The 19,921-nt window shown below is 41.2% G+C and overlaps 1 protein-coding gene across 1 annotated transcript in view; it reads right to left on the bottom strand.

The window, feature by feature from the left end:
* Window positions 1-19,921, bottom strand: part of MYO1E (myosin IE) — a 211,906-nt gene that overhangs the window by 88,505 nt on the left and 103,480 nt on the right. The window contains exons 5-7 of the mRNA XM_027067382.2: window positions 8,789-8,876; window positions 5,009-5,098; window positions 753-884 (exon numbers count right to left, since the gene is read on the bottom strand). Of these exons, the coding sequence (XP_026923183.1) occupies window positions 753-884; window positions 5,009-5,098; window positions 8,789-8,876 (310 nt within the window). The remainder of the gene's footprint in view (window positions 1-752; window positions 885-5,008; window positions 5,099-8,788; window positions 8,877-19,921) is intronic.

Genomic DNA, 19,921 nt, shown 5'->3' with positions numbered 1-19,921 from the left:
AAAAAGAGCCGCAGGTCTTTCTTCGAAGAAATTCTGAGCTGGGCCCCCAATGTATATGCTAATATATAAGCCCATACATAAAGAAATTGTTTTGGGTATCATTATATTTCTTAAATACTTAAAAACATTTTTTTTTAAAGTAGTTGAATCTGAGGATTCCTGAAACCTTGGAACACAATCTAAAAGCACCCTGCACACTGCTTTAGCACCAGACTCTGTGGCTGTTCTGGGCACCCAAGTCAACACTTCATGACCTGGGGTTAAAGATCCTTAGTCTTTCCTCTGATAGCTCCCCTCCGGGAGACTTCCACCCTTGCCACCTACCTGGTTGAGGCCCGGCCATCACCTCCACAGTTTTGTTCAGGCCACCTGACTTGCCCAAGCAGCCTCCCCACCACGTTCCCCTATGTGCCCTCAATAACTCTCCTTAGCATCTCAGCCATAGCTCCCTGCGTGAATTCCTGTCTGGCAAAGAACCCAGCACTCCTACTTTTGTTTTGAAGTGATATTAACACTGTCTTGAATATTTAACTTTTGGGAAATTTTTGTCATCTCTCCTCAAGAACTTACTCTCTTTGCGGGTAGGGACATTCTCATAATTTTTTGCACATTGACTTATACATACTATAGTAATAAATACTCCTTGGCTTGACAGACTAGATTGTCTAAACCTGAGATCTGAGAGAAAAAAAAAATCTTTTTAATGTGCAGAAGGAATAAGGAAATAGGAAAGAAAAAATATAAAGGAAAACCTGGTAAAATATGTGAAAACTCCTCTCTCCGGGGTTCCTCATCACCACCCTGGATTTTTCCAGAAGGAAGTTGGAGATCTTTCCACCATCTGGTTCCCCACCTGGACTGAACTGGATTTCAAAGTATTTTCCCTGTAAGAAAGTTGGGGATTTCCTTCAATGGTTGGTGAACAGAAACATGATGTTCCAAATAGGCTTTCAATACAGTATATAATTCAAGGAAATTCATTAATGAAAGATACGTTCTGAATGATTCCCAGTTCTGGTCTAGACTTCCTCACTTCTTCCTATCAGACAATAACCAGGGCTTTCGTCCAGTCACACGATTCTGTTTTGAGAGAGAGAACCTATCGTTCCAGCCCGACTAAATAAGGATATGCTGAATTCCTTGCCCATTTTCCCCAGTGGGTGCTTGCCTGTGAGGCCGGAAGTGGTAAAGAATGGGACAGAAAATCTCAAGGTTCCCTTGATCTAACGAGAGCGAACTCTATCAGCCTCTTTCAGGGGAGGCAAATTTTCCCTCTGCCAGACTTATTTTCATGGCTTTGGGCAAAAGTCATCACTTCTACTTTTGGATCATCTAACAATTCTTGTATAAAATAAAAACACTTGATTATAAATCAAGTTCTTTGCAGCTAGTTGCAGGTGTGGAGATTTTTGTTACTGTTGTTGTTAATTATTTCCTTTTAAATTACTGCTGGTAGGGAACAAAGGAGAAGAAAGCCCTGGAATTTAGCTGGGTAAGGTGTCTAGATTGTTAAGTAAATGGCATTATTTTTCTCACTAGAATCTGGTTTCTCTCCCAACCTCAGAAAGGGCCAGGAGGGTAAATGCAAACGAAACAAAAGATGAGAAGGTGGGTGTGAGGGAGTGTGGTGTTAGGAGTCCCTAACAAGAGACCAAAAGTTCAGCCTAGAATCAAACCGGAGAGCATGCCCCGCCTAACTGCATTTAATATTTTTAAATGTTATTATTTTAAAACACTGAATATGTTTTAAATGTGTATGCTGGTTGAATCCACCCATTTCAGGGCTGGCTCCTGCCAGGTCACAAGTCTGGGACCAGAACCGTAAATGCATTAAAAACCAGAAAAGCGCCCTGTTTCCTGTTGCCTCCAGCATCCACTACCTGCTGTGTCCTGTGAAGTCACTTGACAATTCCAGGTATCAGAGAGACTACAAAACAAGGCCCTCTAACTATCTATTTGTCTTACTCTGATGACTCCTCCCCCAGCCTCTCCCCCAAAGAAACACAAAAACAAACACTCAGAAACACCGGAAAGAGACAAGGCCACAAGCCACTGTGATCCCGAATCACAGTGGTTCCTGAGAAACGCTTGCTGAACAAGGTTCCCCGTTCTTCCTATTATGAGGGCTATCCTTCACCGTCTTTTCCTTTGGGCATGTTTTAGAGGGATTACATCAGTGTTTGTTGGTGCACACCTGCATCGGGCTCTGTGCTGACAGTCCGGAGCCTGGAGCCTGCTCCAGATTCTGTGTCTCCCTCTGTCTCTGCCCCCCAACCCCACTCATGCTCTGTCTCTGTCTCTGTCTCTCTCAAAAATAAACATTTTAAAAAAGTGCAAGATGCTAGATGAATTAGTTTTGTTTGTTGTATTTTCGGTTCTGGCAGGTTGGCCGATGTCCTTGATTAGAGTTGATCAACATCCCCAATTCAGGCCTAACTTAAGAAACAAAAGCCTCCCGACTTTGTGGGAGACACTGGAAAGCAGGGCAGGATACCATCCATGTAAGAGAAAGGCAAAGGAGTTTGGTACCATTTTTTAAAAGTTCCCTTAGGAGTCACAAAAAACACAAAAAACAAAACTAAGGAGGTATTTAAAGGAAGCTGAAGGAAGGGCGCGTGGGTGGCTCAGCTGGTTGAGCATCCGACTTTGGCTCAGGTTATGATCTCACGGTTCATGGGTTCAAGCCCCACATCAGGCTCTGTGCTGACAGCTCAGAGCCTGGAGCCTGCTTCAGATTCTGTGTCTCCCTCTCTCTCTGCACCTCCCTGCTCATGCTCTCTCTCTCTCTCTCTCTCTCTCAAAAGTAAATATTTTTTAAAAATAATAAAATAAATAAAATGAAATAAAAATGGGACTGTATTATAAATTTTGTTCTATAACCTGTTTTTAAAAGTTAACAATATATTTTAGATATCTTTTTAAATAAATCATTCTTGGGGCACCTGGGTGGCTCAGTTGGTTGAGTGTCCGACTTCAGCTCAGGTCATGATCTCATGGTTCATGAGTTTGAGACCTGCGTTGGGCTCTGTGCTGACAGCTCAGAGCCTGGAGCCTGCTTCTGATTCTATGTCCCCATCTCTCTCTGCCCCAACCTTGTTTGTGCTCTGTCTCTGTGTTTCAAAAATGAATAAACATAAAAAAATATTTAAATAAATCATTCTTAACAAGAAACTTAGATATTATTATCTTTAAAGTATTCTTAGGTCACAGAAAACAAGCATTTTAAATTTTGATAAAAATTGCCAAACTTCTCTCAGGGGAGAATATTAAGGCTTCAACCAATAGTGTCTTTTCACTAGGATTATCAATCTCCTTAATGTGTGCCCATCTGAGAGACAGAAAATGATATATGGTTTTAATTTACATTCCTTTCATTATTCATGGAAGCATCTTTTGATGCCCCATCAGACATTAATCTGTGTGTGTGTGTGTGTGTGTACTTGTGACAAAAAGCCACACTTACAAAGAAATGAGTATTTGGCCAGCATCTTTGATTTATGTAGATTTTATATCTTATCTCAACCATAGATTATGTCTGGCAGTAATTGCCCATCCATACTCTTTCTCATCTTTCCATCACGGTTCTACAAAATTTTATAATCAGAAAACTAATAAAGCCTGGATATTTTTGCTTTGTTTTGTTTTACAAAAAAATGACTGATATATCCTTTTGTCCAAGGATAAAGTATAGTTTATATTGGGGAAAAAAATAAAAATATTGATGCAATTATTCTTTTCCTCTCAAAGGAAGGCAAAGAGTAGGGGATGGGTAGCTAGAGAGTTAAAGTTGGTCAAGTGCATTTTTCCAAGGCAGACAGAGACTGACAATTAGGAAAAAAAGGTCATGTGGAAAATTCATTCACATTTTTCTTCACATTTCATTATCTAGAAACTTCTTCAAGATAACACAACCTAGGCATTGAGCAGAAAAATTTGAGGGGTGAGCAAATGAGTAAATAGTCTGAATAATATTGAACGGCAACGAAAGTGAGGGCAGTTCCGGCAGATATAACTCAGCAGGGAATTTAACAATCACTGCATGAGAACTTAGGAAGAATTCTCTTGGAAATAGAAGCTTCCTTCCAAAATAGAAGGGTGAAAAAGAAATTGTTTTTGTCCAAAATTCCCACTATTTATTTTAAAATGGTCCTGAATCGGCCTCACAGATGGCTCCTTAAATGCTTTACTGCCAGACATAATCTATGGTTGAGATAAGATATAAGATCTACATAAATCAAAGATGCTGGCCAAATACTCATTTCTTTGTAAGTGTGGCTTTTTGTCAAGGAGAATATATTCATATTCATCCTTGCCAGCTTTCCAATTCACCCCTTCAGGAGACACTCAGGCAGAAAAATGTCTACATGGGCATTTGTGACAATGCATTTGGCTGGCATTTTCATTCTCTTGGGTAAGTGGACCAGTTAGGAGGCTGTCTGACAGGTCAATCCAGTTGCTTTTAGATGTTATCATGTTACATGAATATATCTAAAACAAATCACCAAGCTTCAAGGGGTGGGGAGACAGCTGGCTCACTCTGGCTGACAGAGAGGAGAAGGGTTCTCTCCAAGGTGCAAGATCGAAGTGTCTGCGCTTTTCCATGTTCACAGCCCAAGTTCCGTGAAGCAAAAGCAAGGCAATAAGACCTGCAAATCTAGTCGACTCACTTATTTGCCTGAGAAAGAAGGTCTTTTCTCCAAGGCACAAAGAAAACTCCTCCAGGACCCAAACTGACACTTTCATCAATTTTTATTTTCCCTAGTAAGGGAACTCAAGTTGAGAACTGTTTTCAAAAATTATCTTATATCCCGAGGCTCAAAAATAACCTCAGTTAAAGGGCAAATGGAAGCCTGACAGCACAGGCTGATAGAAAAGGAAGAAAGGATTGAAAAGGCAGCCTCCTGACGATATGTGAAAAGCTCCCATTTCCTCGGGGATGCCAGACTTAAATCGGGAATATCAACATCATCAATCAGGTGACAGTTTCTGAAAAAGGGAAGAGACTTACAAATCGGCTGGAGTTGTTGTTCCGGACGGTCTTGGCGTTCCCAAAGGCCTCCAGCAGCGGGTTGGACTGCAGGATAATGTCCTTGACGTGCTGTCACAGCAAACAGGCCAGAGGTTAGGAAGGTGCAAGCACCAGCCACACAACGTGTAGCCAAACTCCCTGAGGGCGTGGTTTCTGAATGCAATGAGGTGAGGCCTCGAATCTACATGTTCCTGGGGTTTCTTGAGGATTTATGCTTTCTTCTCAACAGACCTCAACCAGCTTGTGTGCTCTTGTCTTCCAACTCCTTTGATGCATGATTCTCTGGAGCCAGGAAGCCACCAGTAAAACAGGATCTACAGATGTCCCGGGACTGGGTGTCCAAACTGGACGCTGTAGCTTGACCCTACACTCACAGGCATGGTGGCAGTCACAGCAGGAAGGAGAGGGAAGTAGGAAGGGGCATCTCCTTGCCACGCTGATCAGCCTTTACTGTCCTTCCCTCTCTCCCACCCAACTTCTCCACATGCCTATTGCATGCCCATCTCCACCCTCTTCGTGGCAAGGGAGAGGTGGCTTAAGGGAAATGAAATAGTTTCTGCTCCCCAGGCAAGGTTGTGGGAACATAGTCTTGTGCTTCCCAAACTCCCATGTGTGAATCACCAAGGGATCTTGTTGAAAGGCAGATGCAGATTCAGTAGGTCTGAGGCACAGCCTGAGAATCTGCATTCTTAACCAGCTACCTGGTGCTTCTGGTTTGGCCAGCAGGAAGCCACATTTCGAGCAGCAAGGGCCAACGCTGGATTGTATGGAACAATTCCTGGCCTACTAGAGGGGGAGAATTTGGTTTTCAAACATCCCACTTCCGTGCCAGACTGAAAAGTGTGCAAAACACTCCATGGGCAAGACAGCTCAACAGATAGGAGTTGATGTTGGAGAGGTCTTTCAACAAGTGAGTCATTCCTTGTACTTCTAATAATTCACATGCTACGGTTAAACATGTTCCAGAAATAACAAGTCTTTGGTCCGCGCTCTTTAGCTACTGACTAATTTCAAGCCAAGAGCTCTGTATCATTGTCCTCATAGGAAAACAGGAAGAGAAAAGTCAACATTAAAAGTCTGCAGTCTGGTCGCTAGGTCGTGGTCTGCAGCAGATAGGACTAGATGAAGGTACAAACTACTAATTAACTATGTAACAGCTGAAGTGTTCCTTTGGCCCCCCCACCTTAACATTCAGAGGAAGATCGAGAACAGGAATTTCACTAACTGGGACATGTCATGAGCAATGGCGCCAAAGGCAAATTCTGACTGGTTCCTCCATGGGGTCAAGTTCAAAGCTTAGAAACATCTTCCAAGCTTCCTACTCTCCTTTAACAACTCATGGATTTACACAAACAGTGCTTTCTTTGTAAAATTAATTTGGACTTTGTGGCTCTTCATTAATCTTTTATATCTGTTGTTTGACACCATTTATCAACACTCAGCTTCTCAAAGAGGTAGAACAAAACAAAGGCTCTTCCTTGTCTCTTCCCTTCTTTAATTACTGACTTTTAACCTCAGTTAAACGTCCTTAGGCATGTATCGACACATCCATCCATTAAGATGTCCCACAGAATTTTGTGGCCTGGGGTCAGCATATTGGGGAAAAGACAAAGGACCAATTAATATAAAGGTGCAGACCACCCACAAAACAGCATCCCGAGTTTCTGTCTTCATGTCAACCTTCTGGGGCTAGGGTATGGTCACATGAATGGAGATAATCAAATGGCAACACACCATCCCAGGTCCTTGAATCGCATTGACTGTCCAATATGGAAGCCATGAGCCACATGTTGCATTAAGTTGCAAGAAGGCTAGTCCCAACGGAGATATTCAGTGTAGATTACACACTGGATTTCAAAGATTTAATATCAGAAAGAATGTAAACTATCTCATTAGGTTTTTGATACAGATTATATGCTGCAATGGTAATGTTTGGGATATGTTAAACACAATATATTTTTAAATTACTTTCATAGGCTTCTTTTTACCTTTTTAAAAATGTAAAAGTGCTGCATTTACAATGCAAATTTTAAATTACATATGTGATTTGTGCCATCTTGCCACTGGACAGGGCTACTCTACATCTGCTTTCCTTCAGTGAAAAAGACCACTCTAAGACCCTTTCTCTCTGTGAAAGGAATTTTGGATGCTGCCATAAGCTTTCTGATCCACTGGGACATAACAGAGCTTCACTGAATTAGCAGACAGAACCATGGTAAAGAGAATTTTGGTGTATCTTTTTAAAATCTACAGATGATTGCAGCAATAATATCACTTATTAAATGATGCTGATTTTTTAAATTTATTAAGTTAGCTAACATACAGTGCAGTCTTGGCTTCAGAAGTAGGTTCCAGTGATTCATCACTTACATATAATAATGATTCTGATCAAAAAATGAATCTTTATGGTGAAATCTACCTGGGAGCATGAGTTCCAATAAAAAAAAAAAATGTTTCCAGCGGTCCGTGCCAGTGATGAGCGCTATGAGTTTGGGCAGTCCCTGTGGACCCTTGCCTACCTTCTCCATCATCCATTGCCCATTCCTGCTGATGCTGATTCTGCTCCCATGATGAGTGAAACTAAAGACAGATGAAGCTGCATCTACCTTCTTCATACTGTACTCTCAAGTGTGCTGCTTCTCTGCCCATATCCCGTTCCCCTCCTTTTGTGGTTTTTTTTTTTTTTTCATTTCTCCTGTGTCCTCATTTTCTGGATCTCCCTGCTTTCCTAATGTTCCTCTCTGATCTTTCCTTCTTCCTTAGTCTTTCCCTCCCCCTTCTCTATTTTAAGATTTTTGTAAATTTCTTGAATTGAAGATGTAGTCGCCTAGTTCAAACCATAAAAGTTTCAAAAGGATATTGGGGAGAGTGTGCCCTTCCCCTAGTCTCCCGGTTTCCCTCCCTGAAGAACTCATTATCAGCTTCTTATATATCCTTCCAGAAGTATGTTACACATATCCAAACAAATAGGGAAATATGTTCTCTTTTTCTTCTCAGATGGCAACACATGACACACAATGTTCTAAATCTTCCTTTTTGCAATATATCATTATCTTAGAGATCATTCCCTATCAGTCTATGAAGCTTCATTTTTAAGGCTGTCTCATAATTCTACTCTATTATGAGCCATGAATTATTTCACCAGTCTCTGACTGATGAACATTCAAATGGTTTGCAGTCTTTGACATTACTAAAAAATGCCATACCAAATAACTGCTATCATTTTGCATGTATTTCAGCACATCTAAAGGATACATTCTCTTAAGAAGAATTGATGAGTCAAAGGGCCCATACACATATAGCTGATAGATTTTGCTGAAACGCCCTCCACTAAGAGTATATGAGCTCATGATCCTACCACAATGTATGAGAGAGACTGTGTTCCTGTATTTTTACCAAGAGTGTTCAAAACACTACAAGATTTTTGCCATTCTGACAGTCAAATAGTTTCTGTGAAGTTTCAATTTGCACTGCCCTTATTATCCTGAGGGTGAGCATATTTTCATGTTTTATGAGTTGTCTTTCACACCCTTTATCTCCTTTTTGGATTTTTGACCCTTTTTATTGATTTGCAAGAGCTCATTATATATTAGCTATCTCCATCCCATGTTATTTCTTTGCTGATTTCAAGGTTCTCGGTTATAGAACCTATGTCTTTTCTGTGGAAAAAAAAAATTCTTGTTTTTTTAAACAAGCCAGTGGAGACTTTCATATTTCACATAATACAGGGCTTCAAAACAGCCCCCATCACTAACTCACCTGAACTTTGGGACCTCCTCCAGATACCCTGGAGATGTAACTCATGATGTATTTGGCAGCCACTGTCTTCCCAGCACCACTTTCACCACTGAGCAAAGAAAGACAAAAATACCACCCATGAAGGGGATCACAACCAGTTCCCTCCCCCAACAAATCAAAAACAAAAAAGAAAGCAAACATGAAGGAATTCAGTAATAAATGCACAATATTGGTTGAGAAAGGCAAATCCCAGCAGGTTGCTCCCTGACTTGTCTGAGTGATATTAACATGGTTTGAGGACCCAGGTCTTGATAATGGCCATGTCCAGAATAGACGATCAGGCCTTCTAAGTGCCTGTGAACAGAGAACATGCTTAGGAACACTTTGGGATATCAGAAGGATGGAATATTCTACAGAAATTACAACTGACATAAAGATTATAAACGTATGGAAAAAAGCATATAAAGTAATGTTAAGTGAAATAAATCAGATATACAAATGATATATAAACACATGAAAACACGTAAAGGAAAAAATACATTAGAAAAGAAAAGACTAGAACTACCACAAAATATTAGCAGAGGTTTTGGTAAAGGAAAAGATACTGTGGAAGACTCCTTTCTTTCATTATTTTCCAAACTTTTAGTAATGCATATTATTACTTCTGTAATTAAAAAAAAAAAAAAAAAAGGAAAACGTAAGCACTCTCAGGTTTCAAACGATGTGCCTTGAACTGATGCAAGCAACTTTATTTTAGAAGTTCTAAAATTAAACAATGAGGCAATATTAATCACATCCTGCATAACAAAGACTACCTTCCGTTTTGGTGGCCTTACTGCATGGGGAAACCCTTTTGTTAACAGTGTATAGTCTGCTCTTGAAAATACCCGTTCTTCCTTCAAAATCCCCTCGAATTGATGATGACCTCAACTCAAAACCCGCTGAAGTCAGTCAGATTTCTCCTCTCTCTATTGGTTGCCTCTGTGTTACCATGATAGAATTAATTAACGGAGGGCAGATCATGTAAAATAATGGTGAAGGCTAGTATGAGAACTTCAGGCTGCTAAGAGTTCATGAGACACTATTTTTGTTTGTTCTTGGTGATCAAGAATTTCGGGGTACAGAGCAAATGTTTGTCTATGAACACCCAACCTCAAGAACTATTATCAATTGCCCGTTTACTCAAGAAAAGGGGCCATGTCCGCTTAGGGTCCATCCAAGCTAGGTGACCCCTTACCTTCAAAAAGAAAGTGAAATTTGGAATAATTTGGATATTTTGAAACAAAACAAACACAAAGAGGATTAAGGTAGCCATCAGAGGAAAATTCAGAAGTTAGTTGAATTTCTTTGACCTCATACATGTTTAATTAGAGAGATTATAGGGAAGAATGCGGGAACTCTTCGAGGGTCTCTAAAGGTCTGAACCCACCAATACAACTCCCACCATTCACCATCCCAGTACTCAGTTCCCGGCTTGCAGGTCACATGATGAGGGAAACCAAACTGAAATTCCCTAAGGTGTGGCGGCAGGTAGAAAACCAGAAAGTCTGGGATGAAACGTCACGCTGTTTGCAGAGGACATGCTTACTCAAAGGCACAAGGAGGGGTAGTAAATATTTCAGTTTCAACAAGAAAATGATCTGTTTCAATGATCCACGTAATCACATGATTTACATGCTAGATCCAGGGTCAAATCATGCACTCTTGCTCATCTGAAGCATACATTTTGTCAACAAACGAAACTCCATTTTATAATGTTGCAAATAATGTGAACATTCAAGGATATTGTAAAGCCCAAGAGAGCAAAGGTACAACCACCCAATCTAATATCACACAGACACTTAAAATAATTAGAGGGGCTCCTGGGTGGCTCAGTCAGTTAAGCATCTGACTTCAACTTCGGCTTGAGTCATGATCTCACAGGTCATGAGTTCGAGCCCCAGGTCAGGCCCTGTGCTGACAGCTTCAGATTCTGTGTCTCACTCTCATTCTGCCCCTCCACCATTCATGCTCTGTCTCTGTTTCTCTTTCTTTCTTTCTTTCTTTCTTTCTTTCTCTTTCTTTCTTTCTTTCTTTCTTTCTCTCCCTCCCTCTCTCAAAAATAAAAAATAAACATAAAAAATTTAAAAAAAGAAAAAGAAACATTTCTGACTTATTGAAGAGCTGGTGTGTAGATGACTCTTTTTTCTTTTGATGTGATTTCTCTCAATTCTTAAAAGTTTCGAGACAGGTAATTACCTATATATTCCAGATATTTAAAAACAGCATTTCTAGAAAAAGTGGAACCACACACCACAGTGATAATCAACATTGATCAATTTCTTCAGATTATTCTTCAAGTTCCCTTATCAGGATGAGTAAACATATTTTCATGTTTAGAATTCCTTGAAGAAAGTTGTGTGTGTGTGTGTGTGTGTGTGTGTGTGTGTGTGTGTGTAAGAAAGAAAAGGAAAAATGACAAATCTGAGCAGAATTATGAAATCAAAGTATAGTGATTCACCCATTGTGTCTTTGATTATTAGTGAAATCAGACATGAACTATTTTATCTCTTTTGTTGGAAGCAAAAGAACAGAATAATACTGGAACGTAATTCATTTCACATATTAAGATAAATAAACCAGGTCCAATAATAGAACTTCTACTTTCTAAAAATTGTGATATTTTTCAGAAGCTTTAAAATAATTAGTTCTGGGGGCGCCTGGGTGGCTCAGTCGGTTGGGCGTCTGACTTTGGCTCAGGTCGTGATCTCGTGGTCTGTGAGTTAGAGCCCCGCGTCGGGCTCTGTGCTGACAGTTCAGAGCCTGGAGCCTGTTTCAGATTCTGTGTCTCCCTCTCTCTGACCCTCCCCCGTTCATGCTCTGTCTCTCTCTGTCTCAAAAATAAATAAACGTTAAAAAAAAATTTTTAATAATTAGTTCTGGCTTAATAATGACTGGAATTTTCATCTCTTGGTTTCCATTTATAAACACTTAAAAAACGTTTTATTGATCAGAGGCTGGTAACTTGCTCAGAATATGGTACAATAATGGAATGTTACATAATTATTTGAAGCTTAAAATATATACAACCATAATTATACTGGCCCTTTGGGATGGGAAAATATCATTTCTTCCCCTGGACTAAAACCCAAGTGAAAAGAAAGTATCAGACACTATACAGCATATCCAAAATTATTTGCTTTGCATCTCACAGCAGTTGGGAAATTTGCTCTGCTTACAGTTATAGGCAGTCTTTCTTAATTTAATTGCTTTCACTTGACTTCTAAAGTGGACAAAAAAAAAATACTCTAGAACTGTATGTGCTTTAAATTAGAAAAATGTCCCATTGGTCCCTAAATCCAGCAGCCAATGAGAATCCTTAAAGTACTTTCATTTCTTTTTTAAAATTTTGTTAAAATTTTATTTAGAGAGAGGGAGCAAGTGGGGAAGAGGGGCAGAGAGAGAGAGAGAGAGAGAGAAAGAGAGTCTCAAGTGGGTTCCACGCTGATGCGGAGCTTGATCCCACAACCCTGGGATCATACCTGAGCCAAAATTAAGAGTTGGACACTCAACTGACTGAGCCACCCAGGCACCCCTCACAGAGCTTTTAAAATGCTTATGTTTAGGCTCCACTTCTGACCCACTGCATCCCAGTCTCCAAGGACAGTGCCTAGAAATAAGATTTTTAACTAACTCCCTAGTTCTTATATAGCTGGCTGTGAACCAAACAAATTTAGAACAAGGTCAAGACAGACTTCGTAGGAAATATCAATTTAAATAGGAAATAATGTTGTGTGCATTAGCTATAGAAATAGAAACATATGCTAAAATTTCAAAGAAATGGAAAGAATGTTCTGGGGATAAAAAAAGCTATTTACAATGGTATATTAATAATTGGATTCAAGGACCATAATTGCGTTTCGAAGTCTAAAAGTTATTCCTCACTTAAAAATCAATAGTGTTTTTGGGGCATCTAGGTGGCTCAGTCAGTTAAGAGTCCAACTTTGACTCAAGTCATGATCTCACGGTTCATGGGTTCGGGCCCCACATTGAGCTCTGTGCTGACAACCTGAAGCCTGGAGCCTGCTTTGGATTCTGTGTCTCCCTCTCTCTCTGCCCCTCCCCCGTTTGCATTCTGTCTGTCTATCTCTCAAAAATAAACATTAAAAAAAATTAAAAAGATCAATAGTGTTTTCAATTCACTTCAACTTACTCCAGCAAATGTGAAAACATTTCAGTCATATTTTTTGAGCAGATATCCCATAGCATAAGGAGAGTCAATCATTTGGAAGATTCGCCCATCTATTCCTATCTCTCCCTTCCTAGTCTCAAAACATCTCAGGGTGCCTAGGTGGCTCAGTCAGTTGAGTGTCCAACTCTTGATTTTGGCTCAGGTCATGATCCCAGGGTCATGGGATCGAGTCCCAAGTCAGGCTCTGCACTGACAGAATGGAGCCTTCTTGCGATTCTCTGTCTCTCTGTCTCTCTCTCTGCCCCTCCCCCCCAATAAATCAATAAACTTAAAAAAAAAAGAGATCAGCAAGAGGCTTTAAAACATACGAGCACAGAACAGACTTACTCTCTGATTGAAGCAGGAACACTGAAATAAAACTAAACATGGGATCATCCTCCGTACATTCTTTAATATTATGTATGCCCAGCAGTGGGCCACCGGCAGCCAGCTCGCACACCCCAGCGGTGCTCAGCACAGTTGGGAAGTGCTGCAGTCATTAATGGGAAGCACGCGTGGAACATGGAGGCTGAACTGGAAGGAGACAGCCAGGTTCAAAGGGTGTGCAGCGGCCAGGCGAAGGAGATGAAGGGGTGTCAAGAGATGGAAGGGAGTAAACTCCTGCCCTATTAGAAGTACAACTGGTAGAATTTAGCAAGGGATGGAGTACGGCAGAAGATGGATAAGAAGGAATCAAGAGTGACATCTCAGTTTGGGGCCTCGGGAGCTGGTGGATGCCATATCACTAAGATAAGAGTTTAAATAACCCCCAGGCCAGCGATGCGAAATCATGTGGTCGTAGGAGCCCAGAGACTAAGGATGCAGAGTAGTGAAGGGCATTTGAGGGGCCACCTAGAGGTGAGGGCCAGTGGGCTTGGTGGGCCGGGACTCAGAGCCGTGGGGGTGGTGGTGAGGGGAGCATAGAGATAATGAATGGAAGAGATGGCCGGTGATCAGGGGACTAATCAGATTGAGCAAACAAATTAGATCGAGCAATTGATGAATACATTGAAAATAAGGCAAAACAGGACTCTGATTGTCAGAGAAAGAATTAATAGATTTGAAAAGAGTAAAGACCCCGAGGGGTTGGATTGGTATTAAAGGCATCCATTTTGGCACGCCTGGGTGGCTCAGTGGGTTAAGCGTCTGACTCTAGATTTTAGCTCAGGTCATGATCTCATGGTTCGTGAGTTTGAGCCCTGCGTTGGGATTCTCTCTCTCTCTCTCTCTCTCTCTCTCTCTCTCTCTCTCCCTTTCTCTCTGCCTTCTTCTCATTCTCTCTCTCTCTCAAAATAAATAAACATAAAAAGAAAGGCATCCAGGGGCGCCTGGGTGGCTTGGTCAGTTAAGCGTCCGACTTCGGCTCAGGTCATGATCTCATGGTCCGTGGGTTCAAGCCCCGCATCGGGCTCTGTGCTGACAGCTCAGAGCCTGGAGCCTGTTTCAGATTCTGTGTCTCCCTCTCTCTGTGACCCTCCCCCGTTCACGCTCTGTCTCTCTCTGTCTCAAAAATAAATAAACGTTAAAAAAAATAAATAAATAAATAAATAAAAAAGAAAGGCATCCATTTTAACTGTTGGAATGAAAAGTATCAGTACATACACACACAGAAATAGTCATAAGTATGTGAGTGGTGTGTGTGGTATATATATTAATTATATATATAATTATAAATATATATATTATAATAAACGAATTAAAGGGAAGAAATGGCCAGTTCCAGGGCTGGCCCAGGGAAAACGCAAGCTGAGCCTGGAACACGTCACTGTGTCAATGAGTAAAAAAGTACAGAGACTGATGTGGACACGTCAAGCACACAAGGGCCACTATGAAAGGGTTTGCACAGATCGAGATATTGCTAATATTGGATGATGTACAGTCCATACATGGTTTGATGAGGAGCAGGGTGCTGCCATAATCTCAGAATATGCCCACAAAACGCTAACATGTCTTATAAAAGAAAATACGGTAAACTTAATCAGAAGACACGTTGTAGACATGTATAGGCCCAACCAGCTGATCAAGAGCACAGTGTTGAAGTCCTGCTCAGCAGGAATCACCAGACAGATCCCAGCTGAGGCCACCCTACCAAATTAAATGCCTGGACTCTTATTTAAAACTACAAAGAGCAGAAACATTGACAGGTATTGAGTAAACCCCACAATGGGTCACCTGCAATCTGAGGAAATGTTCCAAAATGACAGTCTGAAGAGATACTGTATTCCTGGAAAGACGCCTGGAGGAAAGGGGAAGGTGAGCTACCTGCAGAACTGGTAACATGTAAATGGGGCCTACGGGTTAGGTAGCACTGTACCATTATCAATGTCCTGATTTGGAGTATTATAACTGGTTATGTACGAAAGCTTCTTGTTTTTAAGAAATATACACTGGAGAGTTTAGGGGTGATGAGTTACCACATCTGAAGCTTGATCTTAAAAGACTGAGAAAAATAAGTAATATCATTGGTAATATCAACAATAATGGTACGTGTGTGTATGGAGGGGGAAGTGGTGGGAGAGAGCCTAAATGTGGTAAAATGTTAGGGGAAGCTAGGTAAAGAAGATACAAGAGTTATCTGAACTATTCTGGCCATTTTTCTGTACAACTAGAATTACTTCAAAATAAATCATTTAAAAGAGTGTTAACAGGCAAAGTTGCAAGTCTGAGGATGGGGGGAGAAAGTAAACAGAATATCTGTTCACTTGTGTACATGTGAATATATATATACATATATATATGTATATATGTATGTATATATGTGTATATATATATATATATATATATATATCCCTTTTAAGTTGTCTGGATCAGTGGCTGATAGAGATGGCTAGCAGATAGTTAAAAATGTGAGTCTGAAGCATAGGGAAATGTTCTGGATGAAAATACTATGATATGAGTGAGAGTAAGTCAGACTACCAAGGAGAAGCCTGACTGAGCACCGGCCACACTGGGACCATAGTGGCCACTGTTGGGTCCCACTCAAGCTCTTTCCTCCATCCCCCCCCTTCCCTGACAATTTCCTGACTTGGTTCAGGTATCTTGCCTGGCACACCAGGCATAGGGCATTAGAGAAGCTGGTCCCATGCTCAGCGAAACCCATCTGCACCTGACCTGCCCCCCACCCCCAGCAACTCAAGAGTCCATATCAACAAAGTCACCTAATTAGACTGAAGGGAAGGACTAATGGGAGAGGCTTCTCTCTCTTCTAGGAGGTAAAGAAGGAAATATATCACTCTAATTGCCACTGGCTGTCACCTGGAACCACCAAGGGGAACCAGAACCAATCTTAGGATGTCTAGACTGTGAAGCAGAGAGGTGGAAAGGACCTAAGTCCTTGATGACATCAATGGACCACTGAGCAACCAGCCCTGAGGTCTGTACAACCTCTGCATGTTTTGTTATGTGGGATAATAAATTTCCTTAATTTCTAAGCCAGTTTGAGTTAGATTTTCTGTTGTTTGCAGCTGAAAGCATGTTAAATGACACTGATATTTCAAGACTGCTCAAGATGGAAAGGATGAAGAGGCACGAGGGGAAGCAGGGGGACGAATCATCACGGAAGCCAAGGGAGCTGGAGGTTAATGGTGTCAACAGGGCAGGGAGATTCATAAGAGAATGAAGTTCTGAAAAATTCCCACTGGGACCGATTCTCTCAAACCCTACTTCTTTGATAGAGGGGCTTATTAGTATTGAACTTGACTCTTATTTCAAAAGGTATAACCTAAGGATAACAAATACAGGGATAGTTAAAAAAAATATATTTTTCTCTAATTCTAGAGTTCAAAGGATGAACATATTTGGGTTTGAAGAATAATCCAGAAGGTGAGAAATAACATCAATTCCAAAGGAGATTTGAAAGGAGCAAACTAGTGGAGGTGATAATTACAGCACTGTCCAGTGGGCAGCTAAGGCACGTCAGAGACTGTTGTATGGGCTTCACATATATCAGTCATTTGATCTGAGTGATATAGCCCAGTGAGGTAGGTACTATTCTTATCCCCATTCTTTGATGAGACAGGCTAAGCAACTTGCTCAGGACACATAGCTAGTGAGTGGCATTGCTGGCAATGCCTGAGCTCTACTGCTTTCAAATGAGGGCATATATTTTAAATCCTCATATGGGTTTCCCCATCAATTAAAATCAACAGTGTTCCACAAAGTAACTCTGTGAATAGCACAGTTCATAGCATAGTCAAATTTTTACCTACACCTGAGTCTTTGCTGATAGACACTTCTTGAAGGCTTCTGCCAAAAACATTCATTATCTCTCACACACAGAGGGAACTAACAAATAATAGCCTGCATCCCTGTGATCACATGACAAGATGTGATCAAGAACAAGAAACAGAGGAGCCCAGGTGACTCAGTTGGTTAAGCGTCTGACTTTGGCTCAGGTCACGATCTCGCAATTCACGAGTTTGAGCCCCACGTCGTGCTATGTGCTGACAGCTCAGAGACTGGAGCCTGCTTCAAATTCTGTGTCTCCCTCTCTCTCTGCCCCTCCTCTGTTCATGCCTGTCACTCTCTCTGTCTTAAAAAAAAAAAAAAAATTAAAAAAAAAAAAAACGAGAAACACATCAAAGAAGGTTCTGGACAGCTGTCTTCAAAGATTGAATTCACACGTTCCCTTCCTGGCAGCCCTCCTGGATCTGGGAAAGAAGGAAGTCTGAGGTGAAGCATCTCTGTTGCCCACCTGGGGGATTCCAGGGCTGAGGAGAAAGGGGTCACCTGTCAGGTACCGTCAAGACATCGAAAAATAAATCCTCAAGTACATGCAATGGCTAAGAATGTAAAATACAAAATTAAACAGACTTGTCAAAGCTACTGAGTAAATGATAAAAATTCATTCTTTCACATAATGAGGAAAGTGTGAACAAGACAAAGAGCTCTTATTTCTTCCCAATCAATTTTTATTGTCAAGCAGACCAAAATTTCACCTCTAGTCTGCCAAGAAAACGGCCTCACAGCCATGCTCTTGTTGGCCCAGACTGATGTAATAGCAAGAACCCAATGTTTAGTCTGAAACCCAAGTTTGAACCCCAGCTCAGCTACTTACTAGCTTTGAAAGTCTTTTCAATGTTATTAGCAAATATTTTACATCACTTCTTAACAGTTTAAAAACATTTTTATGGGTATTTCCTATTCAGCTTTCCCTTTAAGGCACTGATCCTTATTTTGTAGGTGAAGTGACTGAAGCTGGCACACTCCACACAGTTTATACAGAACAGAATAGAGTCCACCCTGTGCCTCGAGCCCTCAGGTCTTTCTTTCCACTACACCACAAGACAGTGGATGCTAACGGATTATCGCCCAGACAATCTGACACCTGCTGGCTCACAGCATCAGGGAGAAGTGGAAAGACTATAATAATGGAGCCAGGTAGCCCGGGCTTGGAGTGCGGCTTTGCCACATTTCAAATGTGAGGTGTTTAACACGGCTCCTCACGTCTGAGACTCAATTTCTTGAAACGCGTAAAGGGGGACAGTGAAAGATGTTGAGACTCAAAGCACATCCTCAAAAAAAAAAAAAAAGCTACTCTTATGATTTGGGATAATATATTAATTAGCTAGTGAGTCAGCCTTCCTGAACAACATTCTTTGGTGATAAAGGAATTTCAACAATCACACAAGCTGGAAGGTAAGAGTTGCAGCAAGCTTGGGGGGGAGAGGGGAGATTTGAGGCCCTGCTCTTCAAGCCCACAGCCAGAGGGCAGTCCTCATGCAGACCCCAGCCAGGGGTGTGGGTTGACAGGGCCTCCCAAAGCCAGGCTGGAGGGACAGGGAGCTTCGAAGGCCAACGCCGCTGGGATAAACAAGAAGTGGAGTGGACCAACAGACACAGAAGAGTTCCAATGCTAATAATAAAAGGTTCCTGAAATACATCAAAGACAGGAAGGCAGCTTGAGAATCCCTGAGACATTTGAAGGTGCACAAGCAGAGAGCAGAGACGGGATATAGGCCAAATATTAGAGGTGCTCTGATTTTTTTAAATCTTTTAATCTTTAAAAAAAATTTTTTTTAATGATTATTTATTTTGACAGAAAGAGAGACAGAGCACAGGTGGGGGAGGGGCAGAGAGAGGAGGAGACACAAAATCAGAAGCAGACTCCAGGCTCTGAGCTGTCAGCACAGAGCCCGACGAGGGGCTCGAACTCACAGACCGCGAGATCATGACTTGAGCCAAAGTCGGAGCAATGGAGTTTATGCAATGGAGCTCACGTAGGAGGCTCAACCGACTGAGCCACCCAGGTGCCCCCAAATCTTTTAATCTTTAACCTTTACTACTGCAAACCTTAGGGGTTCAAATCCAAGATGTCTTTTGAAGCAGATGATTCAGAAATCTTAGACCCAATAGTGACACCCATCTCCTTTTCCTCTATGAAAATTTTCATATTCAGTCACCAAATGCTATTGATGTACCTTCAAAATCCCTCTCATCCCTTTATTTAATCCTGAAACAATATTTATTCGGCACATACTCAGGATGCCACCTATGAAGACTTTGCAAACTAGTGCTGGATCCATCAAGGACGGAATGCCCTCTTCTGTAGAAAACAATTGCATCCGAATAGTTGCAGCAAAAAATAAAATTAGGAACTTGCACCCAACGTGATGCTTTCCAACTGACAACACATCTTTAAAACAAGCTAGGATGGCAAGAGCTGATGTGGGCCAAAAGTGATAGGAATTCACCTTTGATGGCAGCAATAAAACTGCCACATCAATGTTCTCCATGGCCCCGTAAGTCCCCACAGAGGTCAGTTAGCAAAGGCTCTAGCAATGCCTCTGGCCATACTGCCAAGAAGGTAATATAGAGATGATAACGAATACGTGAAAAACTTGCTGGTCTTCCTTTCTCTTTTATCACACCATGATTATTTTGTTACATAGATTGGCAATGATGCCTCTCAGAGAGCCAAAGGAAACACTATGTAATTCTAAAAC

This window comes from Acinonyx jubatus, chromosome B3 (assembly GCF_027475565.1).
Source record: "Acinonyx jubatus isolate Ajub_Pintada_27869175 chromosome B3, VMU_Ajub_asm_v1.0, whole genome shotgun sequence".
Taxonomy (NCBI): domain Eukaryota; kingdom Metazoa; phylum Chordata; class Mammalia; order Carnivora; family Felidae; genus Acinonyx; species Acinonyx jubatus.
Note: the sequence above shows the minus strand (reverse complement) of the source record. Positions and strands in the feature narration are given on the sequence as shown.